Source organism: Lepidothrix coronata, unplaced genomic scaffold (genome assembly GCF_001604755.1).
Source record: "Lepidothrix coronata isolate B3197 unplaced genomic scaffold, Lepidothrix_coronata-1.0 Scaffold5, whole genome shotgun sequence".
Classification (NCBI taxonomy): Eukaryota; Metazoa; Chordata; class Aves; order Passeriformes; family Pipridae; genus Lepidothrix; species Lepidothrix coronata.
The window spans coordinates 11,831,854-11,847,822 of NW_016690185.1; the positions used below are offsets into that span (position 1 = coordinate 11,831,854).

The 15,969-nt window shown below is 35.9% G+C and overlaps 1 protein-coding gene across 6 annotated transcripts in view; it reads left to right on the forward strand.

Moving 5' to 3' along the window:
• The window catches only part of LOC108504086 (ectonucleotide pyrophosphatase/phosphodiesterase family member 1-like), a 70,216-nt gene that overhangs the window by 22,084 nt on the left and 32,163 nt on the right, over positions 1–15,969 (forward strand). For all 6 annotated transcript variants that reach the window (XR_001876992.1, XM_017828746.1, XM_017828717.1 and 3 more), the window contains 8 exons: positions 4,374–4,471; positions 7,364–7,443; positions 8,767–8,886; positions 10,011–10,120; positions 11,275–11,340; positions 11,607–11,679; positions 13,391–13,499; positions 14,627–14,758. Coding sequence is in view for 5 of the 6 variants with exons in the window: in XM_017828746.1 (XP_017684235.1) it covers positions 4,374–4,471; positions 7,364–7,443; positions 8,767–8,886; positions 10,011–10,120; positions 11,275–11,340; positions 11,607–11,679; positions 13,391–13,499; positions 14,627–14,758 (788 nt within the window). In the remaining variant the exon portion in view is untranslated. The remainder of the gene's footprint in view (positions 1–4,373; positions 4,472–7,363; positions 7,444–8,766; positions 8,887–10,010; positions 10,121–11,274; positions 11,341–11,606; positions 11,680–13,390; positions 13,500–14,626; positions 14,759–15,969) is intronic.

A 15,969-nucleotide genomic window follows, 5' to 3' on the forward strand; every position in this document is an offset into this window, starting at 1 on the left:
CTGTAGGATCTTTAAATTAACTCAATAGCTGAAGTTAACTACAAACTATGGTTGTATGTCTAAACTATTTATAGAAGTGACTTAAATGTTCTTGCTTGAAATGTGCTCTACTGGTAAATAGCTGGTAGATATGTGGTGGGATAAGTTGAATTAAATTGTGTTCTTGACTGACAAGTATCAAAAAATCAGACCTATTTTCATTTTGAAATTATGCTGTGCTGGGGATATTTCTAGTGAAGTAAAAACATCTTATTTTGTTATATCACTACTTTTTTTACTTAAGATATTTAAATAATACTGTATTTATTCACTGGAGTTATAATACTGTCAAAGTACATTTCCTCTTGAAATATTTTGTACCAGTTGAGTACTCTTCATTCTGATTCAGAGCAGTAAACAAATGCTAACACTTCACAACCTTCACCAGGACAGAAAATGGAGCTTCTGTCCAGCTTGTAGTCCAAGTCCCCAGCAACCCCTTATGTAGAAAGGTGATAGCCAGGTGATTCTTGAAGCTTTTGTCATTAACTCTTGTTCTGAGCTCAGGAACCATTTGGGACTGCATGCTGGGAACTGACTCTAGGATGCTGATTTCCCTAATACAAGGTTAGGAAGTCTTGCCCCTGAAAGGTTGGTAAACAAGCAAGAGCCTTCTAAAGGTCCACAGTCAAAGTCAATGACGCAAATGTAATAGAGCAGCTCCAGTTGGTTAACTTGTTTTTTTTTTTTTTCTTCTGTTCAGTGTATGAAAGAGTTACATAGTTACTCTACTAAAATTGTTTTAATCCTGGCAAACCCAAAATGTTGCAATAAGACCCAGCCCAGGAAAGGGTGATGTGTGGTCAAAGTGTTGACTGAAGGCTCATCTCGAACTATTAGCACACAAGCCTCTCCCAAAACTAACAGCTCTGTAAACAATCCACTTCTTCCTATGGTGCGGTAGGCAGGAAGGCAGGTGACTTTAGTGCAGTGCTCATTTTGAGACCTCAGGATATCAGTTCCAATTCTGTGCATATTAATACAGCATGTTTTGTGGGTTCAAATGGCTGGTTTTATTCTGCTTTCATTTTAGCTGTGTTTGTTCTTGTAGTGCAGAATAGACAAAACATGATGCAGTGTTCAATGAGGTGCTTAATCTGAGAAGTCCCACTGACTTCAATGAGATTTGTCAACTGCTTAAAATTAAGTACACACCTAAGTCTTTCCAAGATGAGGTTCTATGTTATTTAATAGAGTTATAAAGTTAATGAGCTGTGAGATCTCAGGAGTGATCTACTGCTTAAAATTAAGTACACACCTAAGTCTTTCCAAGAGTAGGTTCTATGTTATTAAATAGGGTTATAAAATTAATGAACTGTGAGATCTCAGGAGTGATCTAGTCCTTCCCACTGTTCTAGGAGTAAAATAATACTCTGAGAATTCAAACCTATTTAAGCAGTTTACCCTAATGCTTAGGTAGGTTGCTTTACTGATAACTTTTTCCTGTCTTTTTGTCCTTGTGTCTTTTGCTGTACTTTAAGCTTATTACTGTTTGTTCTGTCTTCACTGAGCTGGAAGAACAGGTGATTCCTTTCATCTTTGCTGATCTCTCTTTATATTTTACGATGCTATTGTGCCTCCTGTTGAGGCTTTGTCTACGTTTAGTGAAAAAGAAAGCTTTTCTTTCTATGCTTTATGGCTGTATATAGGCTGTAATGTATGAGTATGTGTGTGGGATAGGAAGTTTTCTGTATAGTATGTTAAGCTTTTCAAGGGGACTTTCTTTCCTTTATTTTTCTGTTTTCTTTTTTTTTTTCTTCTTTCTTTTAATTATGGCCTAACCCGCCTGCAATGAGGCAGGTCAGATTGGCAAAGTGTTCCGTGGTTCTGGGCTCTTGATCATCCAGCTTACTAGACCACAGTAAGCCTGTGTTGCCTGCATTGTGTTTCCACAGAAGCAGGTTTATAGGAGGGGATAATTGCTACTGCATTTCCTTCAGTTTGGAGTCAGGATGTGACTGTGGTGTACCTATTTATCCAGGAGCTGTTAAACATGCTTGTCATACCATTTGGACACAGCCAGAATGAATCACTGGCAGGACCAAAACTTGAGCCTCCCAGATCTGCTTGCTCATGGCAGTGCATTTCTGAAGTAGCAAGTGCAGTCTTGGCTACTGACAGAAAAAAGCCATGGAGATTGCTGATATACCTTGGAATTGAGCTCATGTCAGTTTGTCTGGGCATTTTACTGGAGCTGTTCCAAAGAGTGCAGTTTATCACGGTATGTCACGCTTTGCTTCCCTGAGCACCAGGGAGGTCACTAACTATATGAGTTTTGGCATGTGTAGAGTATACAAGAAGTGAAATGGCCAACCACCTCGTTGTGGCAATGGTCTATTTTGCCAAATTTAATTTTACATGTGCGAAGGGGTGAGTAGCTAGATTTGCAGACAACCAAAACATGTATTTAACAGTTGGTTTACTTGTAAATGCCAAACCAGAAAGAGTTGCGTAAAGTCCCTTTCTAAGGAGTTGTTTTAAATTTGGTGGGGTTTTCTGTTTGGGCTTTTTTTTTTTTTTTTAAGTTAGTCTTGTTGGTAAGTAATATTGAACAATCTTTGCCTCAAAGTTCATCTTCTATTTCAGGGAACTTTGTAGTGAAGATTTTTAGACCTCTGCATTTGAGTGAATCAATTTATTGGGCAAGAGGGGGCATGGAGAAGGTGTTTGCAAAAGGTGCAGACATCAGAAACTTTTGTGCAAAAAATACTTGTAATATTGGGCAAATGTAATACATAATGTTTCCCTACTCTGTTCTGCCAAAGGGCTTTAGTCTTGGTCTGAAAATCATTCATTTCTTGTTCCCACCTAGTTACCCCTACTAGATTTTCAGAAGATGATGCTAAATGTGCCATATAAATTAAAAACCAGGATACAAACATGCATCTTAGAAATGCAACTAAATGTTTTGTTCTGTCTGGAGTGTAGGGCAGGCTATGTAATGGTTCTGAGTAACGAAATCCTTTTGGCTGAACTGTTGATTAAAAATTGTCGATTAAAATTTTCTTAAGATAGACATGTTTTGGTTGCCTGACTAATCTTTAGCTTAATATAGTCACATTTGTTTAATGGACATAAGGCTTATAGATGTTTCCCTTGTAAATGACTGCTTGGATTTTTTGTGGAGTACTACACGAAAGAAATTGTTAACACTTTATAAATAATATTTGTCTTCTATCATCACTGTTTTATTTTCGGAAACTAAAGTGCAACAAAGTTAAAATATTCATTTTACCATTTGCAAACATAAAAAGGAAACATGCAATTGACACGTAAAATATATTAACTTCTTTTATGGGAATCTATGTTTTCAGTAGTTATTGTTGCACCGCTGTGGGGTTTTTTCGTTTTTGGTTTGGTTTTTTTAATGCCTCGTGTCCTCATATCTATAGGTCAAACCTAGGGTATGTTTTCTTCAAGAAAGAAGTTACTGATGACTATTCCTGTCTGTGAGGCAATGTTTTAGTACTTACAGTTGGAGAGAAATTGTTTGAACACGGCTGAAGCTGGGAACAAGTTAAGACTGGAAAACATAGGTCCTGTGGAGACTGGAAAGGCAGATTTTATTTTAGCTTGTTCCAGTGAAATCAGTTTCTGAATTTATCTGTCAAGTTCCAGACAGAAATACTGTTACAGTGTTTCCAGTCACAGGGCCACGTTGAGTTTGGAGATGGGTAGTACTTCTGGTACAGTAAGCAAATTCTTCTTGGTTGAATAATCTTTATAAGATGAAAGGAAAAATGTGTATTTATAATTGCTGATTTTAAATACCCTGTACATTAGACTTGCTTACAGTTTTGTGTTATATATATATATAAATCCTCCTTTTTTTTCAACTGGATTACAAGGTGTTCAGAAGTAAAGTGAATAAAGGAAATTTTATTGTAAAATAAGGCTTCCCACTACCTTATTTCTTTCCCTGCTCTTACCTTGGGGTGGGAAAGTGGGGTTGAAGGGGCTGAGCGTTGCTCCAGTGGGACTGATTTCAAGATAAGGAGTATATAACCCACCAGATGGATTACCTGAGCATCTCATGTTATGGGTGTGTTTGAAATCAAACCTTGTCATGACTTCTCTATACGTACCCTACTGCATTCCTCAATGTCTTTGGGTAGGACTCCTATGCCAGCCTGCAAGCAGAGAGACCAGACAGCTTGTCTGGTCACCACTGTGCCAGCCTGCAAACCTTACTGCTTAGGACAACTTACTTCCTTGGTCTGGTTTATAGCCCCATAATGAACATTCCAACTATTTGGGGGAAACTTTCTTGAAATAAGTGATAGGAAATTATTTCTCAGAGTCTGTCTTTTAATATTTAATTTCTGTTTGTTCAGATTTACCAAGTCTCCAGTGTTATTATTTTCATTGGATGGCTTCAGAGCAGAATATTTGCAGACTTGGGGTGGACTTCTCCCTGTTATTAGCAAATTACGTGAGTAGTTTATTTGTCTAAGAAATATTATGATGTCTTACCTGAAAAATCCATAGATGCAGCTATGCTTACTCTTTAAAATCCTCACTTTTCTTCCATGAATATGGAAGTAGTTGTCCTAAATAACAACCACACACAGAGGACTTGAGGTGTGAGAGAGTGTAAGGGCAGAAAGAGAGAGGGCATGAGGAAAGGACCCTTTGGATTTTGGTGAAATCTTCTAAATTATTAGGTAGCCTTGTTATATTTTGGAGGTGGATGTTTTTTGCTGTGAACTTACTTTATTTCTTCAAAATAGAAATAGACCCTTTTTACTCTATAATGTATATAATCTCATATTTAGGTGGAATGGCTTGGAAAATGGAAAGCAAGGTAGAAAGCATTTAATTATATTTGAAAAAGAAGACAGAGAAAAAAGAGATTAAGAGCAGATGATATAGAAGGGCTAGTAGAAATGTGATGAATCCAAGGAAAACTTCATTTAACAAACATTTCCAGAAGAAATGAGAACCTCACCAGTACATGTTTATTCCCTAACTTTTGTAGTGTCTTAGTTATGTAGGCCTAAGTAACTTTAGTTACTTTTCCTGTTTCTGTTTTGGCTGTGGTCTGTAAAGAACTGATGGTATTTCTTGTCTGAAAAATATGCCAATTTTCTTGACTTCATAAATTACTACCTGGGGTGCCTGGTTTCAGTTTGACTAAAAATAAGTGAGTAAAAATACTTGCTTTTTTATACAGTGGTTGTCACCACTTGATATGTTCCAGAGGATAACAATTCACAGATGTATTTGAGGATGGGGTTTTTTTACTTATTTTGTTCCCTGTTAGCATAAAATAAGGCATTTGAAAAGTTTTCATTAGATGCAGTTATAAAAAAATTAAACTGGAGAAGTCTTCTTGGGCAGTGCTAGGAGAAGCTGGCTATTACAAATTATTATAGCTCTGCCCGAGATAAAAGATAGCAGTGCCACAAAGCATCTGTGGGACTTCTAGTCTGTGATATCCACTTCTGTGTGTAAAGTTTCTTCATTCTTTGGTCTGGATAGGCTACAGTGCGACTTCTCTCATTGACTTCTGTAATAATCTTGTATTTTTCTTTATACTGAATCTGTGATAAATTCTGACCACTAAGAAATACAAATATCTTACTATCTTCATCAAAGTCACTTCACTTCTCCAGAACTATAGAGTTTGTGATGATTTTTAAAGGATTCTAATATCAGAATGTCTAGTAATACATGTTTTAGAGACAACAAAATTAGGAATAATCTGGGAGGAAATATTTCTGCATTATGTTAACATTTCTAAATTACTCTGCAGCATTTTTTGGCAATGTGCTAGAAGACTTTTACAACAGAGTATACTGCAGGATTTTCAGCTTTCTCCTTTTCCCCGTCATCATAAAGTGATGGGTGAAATACTCAGATAAGGCAGATATTCTTTGGTATGAGAAAAATAGTTTCATCAATGAAAACTGGTGTCACTGAGGTGTGAACCCAGGCATAGCCTTACTGTGTCATATGGTGTTTAGAGAAGACATTTTCACATGCTTCTATGCTATGATATTGCAAGTTTAAGATAAATCATCTTTTTGTATTAAATTGTCTTTAACTAAGGCAACAAACCAAAAAGATGGAAAATCCCAGCAAAAAACCCCTAGGATTTTCGGCAAAAATTTTCTAAGTGTATTTTTCTCCTACTTTTAAAAAAGACAAAAAAAAAATCAACCTCTCCACCCACCTCCACCAAAAAACTACAGTTTTGGAAAACAACCTCAAGAACAGACTTGGAAATGGTTGAAATGTGTTAAGTGTGTTGCAGTAATAAAAAAGATACAAGTGATGATTTGTTATACAGAATGCAAATGTGGGAGAGGATGTCTATGGGACTTGAGAACATTTATTTTTCTGGCTTTTTTCTCTCTTGATTAGCTCAAATTGATTATTTCAACTGAAAAGTAATCAAAGCCTCAATTCAATGAGTTCAAAGTGCCTTGATGCAACACATTTTATGTTATTAAGCCTTTCATTTCTATTTTATTTATATTATATATAATTACCTATAGTCATAGTGAAGATGATGGTCCAGTGGTGTTCTTTCTATAGGCTCATTACTTTTGGTTCTTTAGCTTCTGTTGAAGCAGTTTGGGTTATCACATAGCGTTTTTTAAGTTGTTAATGAAGGCTTTTTCTTTTTCTTTTCTTTCTGAAAACTGGGGCCCATACGTTTGCCAGTGGAAATTTAGGCCCCTTAAATAAGGTTTTCTCAATTGCTTTGGCCTGGTTTATGACTCCTCGTACTGACAAATACAGTACACTAATCTCTTTTAAACCATATGGTTTTATATCAAGATAAAGAAAGCTTTGAATTTCATTCTAAAATACAAGCTTATTTTTATATTTTAAAAGCCCCGCAAACAAAAAATGAGACTACAAAATAATTTTGTAACCTGTAATTTGACAGATGACTGAGAGAGCTAGGACACGACTGTGCCAGTGGCCACTTAATCTCTGGGAGCATCCAGGGTGAAGTTGGTCTCAAGCTGCAGACTGAACTTACTGCATACCAGGGCAACATGGAAGGGTTTGATTTCTTTGATTATTCATTCTTATCTATGCATGCTTTTCACAAAGACTGTAGGTTTTGCTCATGTGACCACTGCAGTCAGTGATTAGGAATATATAAAATTTGTGTTAATAGCTATTTAGTCAGCTTGTAAATGAAGGTGGGAAGAAAAATTAAGCCCACAATTTTGAAGAACAAAAACTTTCTGGAAACATGTGTTGTGTTTTTTTTTTTTTTTTTTTAATAGGACTATGTCTTCATGAGAGAAACTTGCAAGATTTTTATTTCTGTAATGTTGCTGATTTTCTTTCTTCCTTCCTCTAGAGAAATGTGGAACATACACTTCCAGTATGAGACCAGTGTACCCTTCCAAAACCTTTCCCAACCATTACTCCATTGTCACAGTAAGAGTTCCTGTATATTATATGTTTCCACACTGAATAGATGGTTCACTATCAAGTTGTCTCCAAGGGAGTAGTATATTTTTGATGGATTATTAAAATAATAGTATTTCCCTTCAGAATAGGAAAGTGTATATATTATATTCTTTATGTAATTTAGATTAAGTCATATAACACTACAGCTAAGTGGCCAGATCTAATGTAAGTAAATCCAATCCTTCGAAGGGTAGCTGTGAGAATTCCCATACAGTGGAACATCACATGACTTTATAACTCCTTATTTGTGTAAATATTTCCACTAAATTGCAGCTCACTCTCTTGGAGTGGGAACAGCCTGACTCCTTTATATTGCCAGCCTTATTCCACTTCTTTAAGGTAGCATGATGCGAAGTAGAGTATGAAATGAGAGATTTGAGCATCATACTGCTGTTGACTCTGTCTGTGATGGGCTGTACCCAAGACTGCATAGAAATGTAACAGAACTGATCTTGCAAATTTATCACCTCCTGCATATGGAAAGAAAAACTAAAATGGAGGTTTTTAACACCAAACACAGGGTTGGAATCGAGGAGCTCCTTATTGATTTTGTCATGCCAGAACTAAAATTCAATCAAGTACTAGGATCTGCACCTCCTGTCTTGTCTCTCTAGTTTGTCAGGACACTCGCTAAGTGAGGAGAACTCGCTAAGTGAGGTTCAGGAATGAGATGCTTAATTGTGCAATTCTTGAAAATCTCCATGACTGAATATACAACTAAGAGGCATTAAGCATGCCCTGCAGCCATGTGAGGTATACAGTACAGAGCTTTGTCTCAACTTCCTATTCTTGTGAAAAGTAGCAGGGTCCTAATGGTGTTGGTGTTTTATCCTTTATAAATGTAAAAAGGAGCTAGTGTGCTTAAAGGCAGAGCACAAGGTTTCTTTATGCTACCCAAGAACTGATGCCCCTGAGCACTTCCTTCCCTGCAACAGATATCCCAGCTAGAGCTTTTGCTCATGCAATGGAGGTCCAGCATAGGTAGTTGCTTTGTCTTTGGTACTAAAGATACAACAAATGTGTGAACTCATAAGATATCTTTCAATTTGATCCCAGAAGAAATTGCTACCCTATTTTTCTTTTTGTCTCACTGAGAAACAATTAAGAATTGGAAGGTAGGGCTTGGAAACCATGGCACATGATGCTGTAAAATTTGGGTCTTGAGGTACTGGTGGAGTAAAAGTCACATATAGAGTATTCCATGGATATACTTGTCTAAAAGACGTGTTTATGCAGCCAGAAGGTTCTTTTTCTTTATAACATTGCAACAAGGTATACTCTCAATTACAGGGGCTGTATCCTGAATCTCATGGTATAATTGATAACAAGATGTATGACCCCAAAAGAAATGCATCCTTCACCCTTAAAAGTAAGGAGAAGTTTAATCCACAGTGGTACCAAGGGCAGCCTGTAAGTATTAATACTCTTCTGAGAATGTACATAAGCCTGCTATGTTACTTAATATCACTTGAATGCATAGTGATGTTGAAAGAGTACAGAGGGTACTTCTAAGTCAGCCAAGAAGTGTTACTCAGCATGATTAGGATTGCCATACTAGAGCTGCAAAATAACAAATGAAACACAATGTAACAGATTTTGTTGAACTTAAATGGAATTTTTCCAAAGGAGAAGGAACGCTTGAAGTAACTAATAGACATACCAGATCTTGTTCTGATTTTAATATGAGTGGGCTTGCACTTAGCTTCTCTGAGAAAATTGACAGACCAGTTAGTTTTAGTATTAAGAATCATTACTAAAGGTTTATGCTCTGAATAAATTACTGCTAAGTCTAAAGATGTGGTTTTAAAAGAAATTGTCTCGGTTCAATCATACACCTATGCAAAACTGCTGAGACTGCCATCAAAATGAAGTGGCATGGAAAAGTTTGGGTGAGCTCTAGCCTGAAGAATAGCAAGGGACCAGATGCAGCTATTTACTAATGTGGGGAAAACTGGGTTGTTTGTGGGTTTTGGGTTTGTTTGTTTTTTTTTTTTTTTTTTTGATTCTTGAGGAAAGAACATGCTGTTGTAGACTTTGCAGGCTACTGAGAAGAGAGCGATGTGAGTCAGGCAGAAAATACGCGGAAGGCATAAATCTGCAAATCATGTGATCAGCAGTAAAACCAGAAGAACTGACCACAGTGTTGCTTCCATATGTCAAGAGTATGTGGGATGTAGGTCTTTGGAATATTCCTACCCCTTCTTGTGTCACTGTTCTTGAGACACAAGAACACCTTCCTGGTGTTCAGCCATGGGTCTACCATTGCATTCTACTAATGGTTCCTATTCCTGCCCTGGCTTCCCCTGGTGTAGCAGCAGAAGGGATGTGAGTGCCTGCAATAAGGAATCAGGCTACAAAGTGTATCTGGGCTGCAGATAGTGGTGACCTGCAAGATTGACTGGAGTGTTCCACTTAAAAGTTTTAGTTTTTGGTCTTGCTAAAGTGTGCAGAGTTAGTGAGGGTGGCAGTGGGGTCTGTCAGCTACTCAGCTAATTCAGTGACCTGCACTAATGACAGCAAATGTTCTGCTGCAGATTTGGCTGACAGCTGTGTACCAGGGTCTGAAAGCGGGTACATTCTTTTGGCCTGGGTCAGACGTAGCAGTTAATGGAACGTTTCCAAGTCTATATGAAAAATACAATAGGTATGTATGCCTGTGTCTCGGGTGAATATTTGATTTTAACTATTATAATGGGACAGATGCCAGAGAAAGCATAATTTTTTTTTTCCTGCTTTCTAAACAGTTGTGTGCAACATGGAAAAAAAAAAGCTAGAATCCAATTAACTTTGTTTCAGTATAATGCAGAGTCTTTGTCTAATAATCTTTTCATTCCTTAGCAAATGTTTTAAAGGTATTTATAAAAACCTTTTTTGAGTGTGTAGAGTATTTCAATCCAAACTCTTCATACAGTGAATGGATCAGGTCCATGAACACTGTCCAGGAACACTGAAGTTTTACTATTGACTGTGATAAACTATTCCAATTTAAAATTATTTTAATTGCAATTTTTGAAAATATTGCACATTAAGGCAGTCATATGTTAGTCAGTGATTGCTCTTCACTACAGTTGAACATTTTCTGCTTAATGAAATGGTTTATCACCAGTTATTTAATAATCTCAAATCTTGCCCAAGAAATCAGACTTTTTATTTCTATCTTCCTAGGACCATTTTCTCTTCCTACATCCTTCATATAGGATGGAAATTTTGATTCTTGTCTTGTTACCTATGTTTTTTCACTAGGAACTTCTACATTGTTACTTGAATTTGTGTTATGTAGCTGAATACTAATTTTATGGATGCCTCATATTTTTAAAAGGTCAATGTGCTTATTTTTGGTCTGCTTTAGTAATTGATGTAGAGGATCTACTTTGTGACATAGTATGAGAACTTGTATTCAACCTGTTCAAACATAAAAAAACCTCTAACCCCGCCCTTAAACCAAAGCTTTTTCATAACATAAAAAAATGTTATGAAATGACATTTTGCAGGAATGAAAACCTGCATGTGACTTTGCACCTCGAAGCCAATTATCCACTTTGTATAATAAACTCAAGTAGTACTGAGAGCTTTACTCTAATTGTATTGCAATCAATGGGGACTATATTCACTTGAGCTTTAGATCAGGCCTGTAGAGTCACAGGCAATTAGCATAGATAAATTTGCATCCTGCTAAATAGCCCTTAATGAATTCACTTTTTTTTCTGCTAAAATACACTGACTTTTTGTAATGTATGGCTAAAAGTTTTTAGCTCTTGGAAATACATGGTTGGTTGATATTGTATTATTCTGATACAGCTCAATCCCTTTTGAAGAAAGAGTGGTAACTGTCCTTCGCTGGCTGCAGTTACCTGAAGATGAAAGGTAGGTATACAATGGCAAGTGTAAGTTCCTGTTAGAGTGGAATATCTTATCCATGATTCTAATAATGTTAAAATATTATTTAATGCCTGTTTCTATAACTGAAAGCTTTTTCTATGAAATTGCATTTCTCTATTTCCCTTTAATGTGTTTTTCCTCTGAATGACAGCGTTCTTTCCAATATATTATCTCCATTGTTTAAATATAATCTCTTCAAACTGTCTCAACATGTATGTAAAATATTACATTTTTGGTACTGTTTGATATAGACCACACTTTTACACTCTGTATTTAGAAGAACCAGATTCCTCGGGCCATAAGTTTGGACCAGTAAGCAGTGGAGTAAGTAGTTTTGTAGTTTAATTTTTTTTTTAATTTGAAGCTTTGCTCTGACTCTATAATTTCCATACTTCATGTTATATTAACCAAGATTATATGAAGAATGTTTATTAGGAAAAAAAATGATGAATAGACAGCCCATCCATAATTAACATTGATATAAAGTGTATAATAAACAGCCTGTTTAGTAAGTCTAGTTTTTATTTTCTTTATTTTGATAATTTTTAAATTACCAAAACATGTTTGAGTATGTCTTGTATGTTGTTTTATCTGCTTCTACTAATGGTTTGGGTTGATTTTTGGTGGAAGGGAGTAATAGGGACATAAAATTTGTATACTTTCAACTTAGCAAGAACAGAGGTTTTCATAGCAATGTGTGTGTTTTGATGGTTCAGTATTCATGTTATAATTGTCATTCATTTCCACTCAGTCCCTGTACCAAGGTTAGATGAATAGTGGTCTTATCTCCCTGCAGTTATACTTTATGCCTTTTCTGAAAGAGGCAGATAAAAGGAACATTCACCCCATCACAGTCTATGATTTATTGTATAAATAAGAAGTTTTTGGGACCGCTACTGTTTTCAAAAGTACTAAATAGCTTTACTTTTTAACAAACCAAAGTGAAAAAATGCAAAGAAAAAAGTTCTTGGAAATTCAGGAACTTTGTAAAATTCTCCCATCTTGAATGGTCAGGAAGTTTGGGCATTATAACTGGGTATTTAACTTCAGTGGTGACAATAGTAAGAAGCTCTTGCCAATTTCTCTTGAGCTGTGCGTGGTTACTCTTCATGTAAGGAAGCAGCAGACACAACTGGAATTGCAGTATAGGGGACACATTTAAATTGGCAATTTTTTCTTTGGTTAATAAGGGGATTTAAAATTCTGTATGTCAGGAATGCTCTGGAGAGCAAGATCCTGAGGATTTATATGTAGTCTCTACAAGAGCATCTCATCTTTGTTTGCACAAAGCAAGACAGTTTATACGAGTAGTTCAATGAGGTAACATCTACCTCATTTTAAAATATTTTTTTTTGTACTTAACAAGTATTCAAAAGTAGCTCCAGTGCTGTATCTATGCAAGTGAGCTTGGACACCAGAACCTGGTCACAAACAGTACTACAGTGGTAGCTCATTCTTTGGCTTTTTCAGTTTCTTTAAACTAGTTTGAAAAGATTAGTCTTGGAGCACAATTTCAAGGACAGTTTGCTCTAAGGTTTCTCCCAACAGACATTTTGAGGAAGAGTGCTACAGGTTTGGCTTCCTCTATTCTATTCAGCACATCAGTATCTGCACCCTTGTTCATTCCCTGTTGGCCTTGGTTGTGACCCTTGTAATGCAACAAGCATCCTCAATTTCATGCTTTAAAACCCCTGTCACTGGTTGGTTTGGTTTTCTTTGCTTGGTTTTTTGGTTGGTTGGTTGGTTTGTTTTTGGGGGTTTTTGTTCGTTTGTTTTGTTTTTTCCTTTTTCTTTTTTTTTTAAAGCATCTGCAACTGAAATAACACATAAAAATACGTAGCTGTGTCATAGTACAGTGTGGGGTGCACAAAAAATTGGATTAAGACCTGTATAGTGTAGATATAACCAGTCTTCTGTAGATGGAGGCAACTCTGAACAGTGCAGGTGATAGGCAGTCTTCAGGCTCTCATTTTTATTTAGCTATATTTAAGAGTATTTTTAACACTTATTTTACATTCCTATTTTTGTTCTGCAGGTCATTACAGCATTACAAAGAGTGGACAACATAGTAGGGATGCTGATGGATGGTCTAAAGCAAATGAACTTGCATAAATGCCTGAATATTATTTTTGTATCAGATCATGGTAAATTTGATTTTATGAAATATATCAGAACTTTCGAAGAATTGTTTTTATAAAGTAATATTCTGAGTTTATACTTGCATGTTTCTGATAAGATTAACAAAGCAACTAATACCTATAAAATATGTTTTATATTAACAAGATGATATAAGAGAGAACCAATGTGAGAATCAGATTATTTTAGGGGGTGAAGAAGTGGAGAATATTGGGGGGGATTAAATAGTTTTTGTATTTTCTTTTTGTGACCATTACCAGACGATAAAAGAAATAGAATAAAAAAATTGAACTGTAAAAAGTAGATTTCATTTTATTCTGTCTTTTAACTACACTACACAGCTACAGTTTGAAGATTGCTGAAGAACCAAAAATACAAGCCATATCTTGCTTTCATTTGTCAGTTCCCTCATCCATTGTTAGAAGGCTGTGAATACAGAACTTTATTTCTGTAATAGCTTTTCTGTATATCTGGAATTATTTCTATAAGCTAGGTATTTTACCAATTTTTTTCTATGTCTTCTTCTGACAAACAAAATATAAGCACACTTTCATGCAACACAAAACTGACTTGCAAAACTCATTGCCACAGGGAATGATGCAAACCAAGTATCTGTACAGGTTTAAAAAGTATCTATGAAATTAATGGAGGGTAAACCTGTCAAAAATTATTAAAAGTAAGAGTTCAAATGCAATATGCAACTCGAAGTCCCTTTGGCTTCTGGAAATTGATAAAGGACACTGGGAGAAAGACCAGTCCATAATGCTGTACTTATTGGGTGTTTCTTTAGATGTTACTGAACGCTATTAGGTTGGATACTCAGCTAAATTAATATTTGGTCTGACCCTTGCTTCTGTTGTTAGGCTTGTAAGATTTCTTTTCCCTTCAGAGAAGAAAAATTGTACATTTATTCAATTGGAGAGTCTTTCTCAGCTGAGGAAAGAATTGATTGTGTTTGTCCATGTGTAATTTTTTTTCTTCTACGTGCATCTTGGATCAGATGTCTTGGGATTGCTGATAAAGAGTGCAGAGAAATTACATTTCTCACTTTTACAGCTGAAGTTACCTGTCTCCATAGCAAGGCTGCTCTACATCAATATTGCCACTTTAAAATAAAATTTATTTCCTTTTACAGGGATGGAAGCAGGGAGTTGCAGAAAAACAGCATATCTGAACAACTATCTGGACAATGTTCAAGATTTCATAGTTGTACCTGGTCCTGCAGCTCGCCTAAGACCTAATAATGTTCCAGATGAGTATTTCTCTTGTATGTAGTTGCTAAACTAACTTTTGTTATTTGGTTATATGTTTTTTGTACTTTATAAATACAAACTTAAGCTCCACATATTCCATGAGTAAACTTGAGTGAATGCCAGCTAGGGTCAACCTGAGTAACGATGAAGAGGAAATACTGGGTAGTGCACCTGTGTTTTTAAAGACCATTTGACTTTTCAAGTCTGAAAGTGTATTTGAATCCTACAGGTTGCTTTTATGAGCTGCCAACTGCAGTTGGCACTGCAGAGTGACCAACTGCAAATACCTCCTGCCTTGTGAATGCCATTCCTTTGAATAAGATCATTGATGCTCAAGACAGTCCAAAAATCCTCTCCTCATGTCTCACCTCATTTCCTGATTTGCTAGTGTGTGTATAAATTTGCAATATTTCTGTCATAAAGGAATGTTAGATTATTACCATAACTTGCATATTATTTTGAATATTATGTTTCATAGTTATTAAAAAAATGGCCCAATGTCCTGACAGCAGTTGAGTAAACTGCAAATAAACATAAATAAGATAATAAAACTGAGTGAAAATCAATGAATGCTTAAAAATTTTAAACTTTGATTAGTTAAGCAGACTCATTTTAGATGATTGTTTAATGCCTGCAATGTTTGATACTTATGAATTTTGAATGCAAGTTTCCTTTATGTTGTTGGAGTGTTTCTTTTTTTTCTGTCTAGATTATTGTTCCCTGTCCTCTTTAGAACTTGTAGGTCTCAACCACAGTGATTTTAAGTCCTGTTTACTTCATTGCTTAATGCTATTCTAAACTGCTTTAAATGTTTAATCAGAGAATGTGGGAATCAAATACTTATTTCCTGCTTTTGACATGTGCACTGTTTTAATGAAGTAGTGTAGCTGTCTTTGTAGCACTGCATATATCTCTGCAGGAATTATAAATGGTTCTCTTGCCAGGGTAATGCTTTATGTATTTTAGTCAAGCATTGGGTATCAGACTCGGGACAGAGTAACTGTGTGAAATGTAGTGGGCCTGTGTTATACAAAATGTCGAACTACATGATGGAATGGTCTCTTTTGGCTTGAGTGTAAGCATCTGAATCTTAGCCAGCTTGCACTTGGCTGTCTTTCTAAGGATGCTTGCCAGATGAAGCTGCTGTCCTGATAGTTGCATTTGTTTCCTTTTCTTTATAAGTTTATTAGCAAATAGGAAAAATCCATCTTGATTAACATAGCAT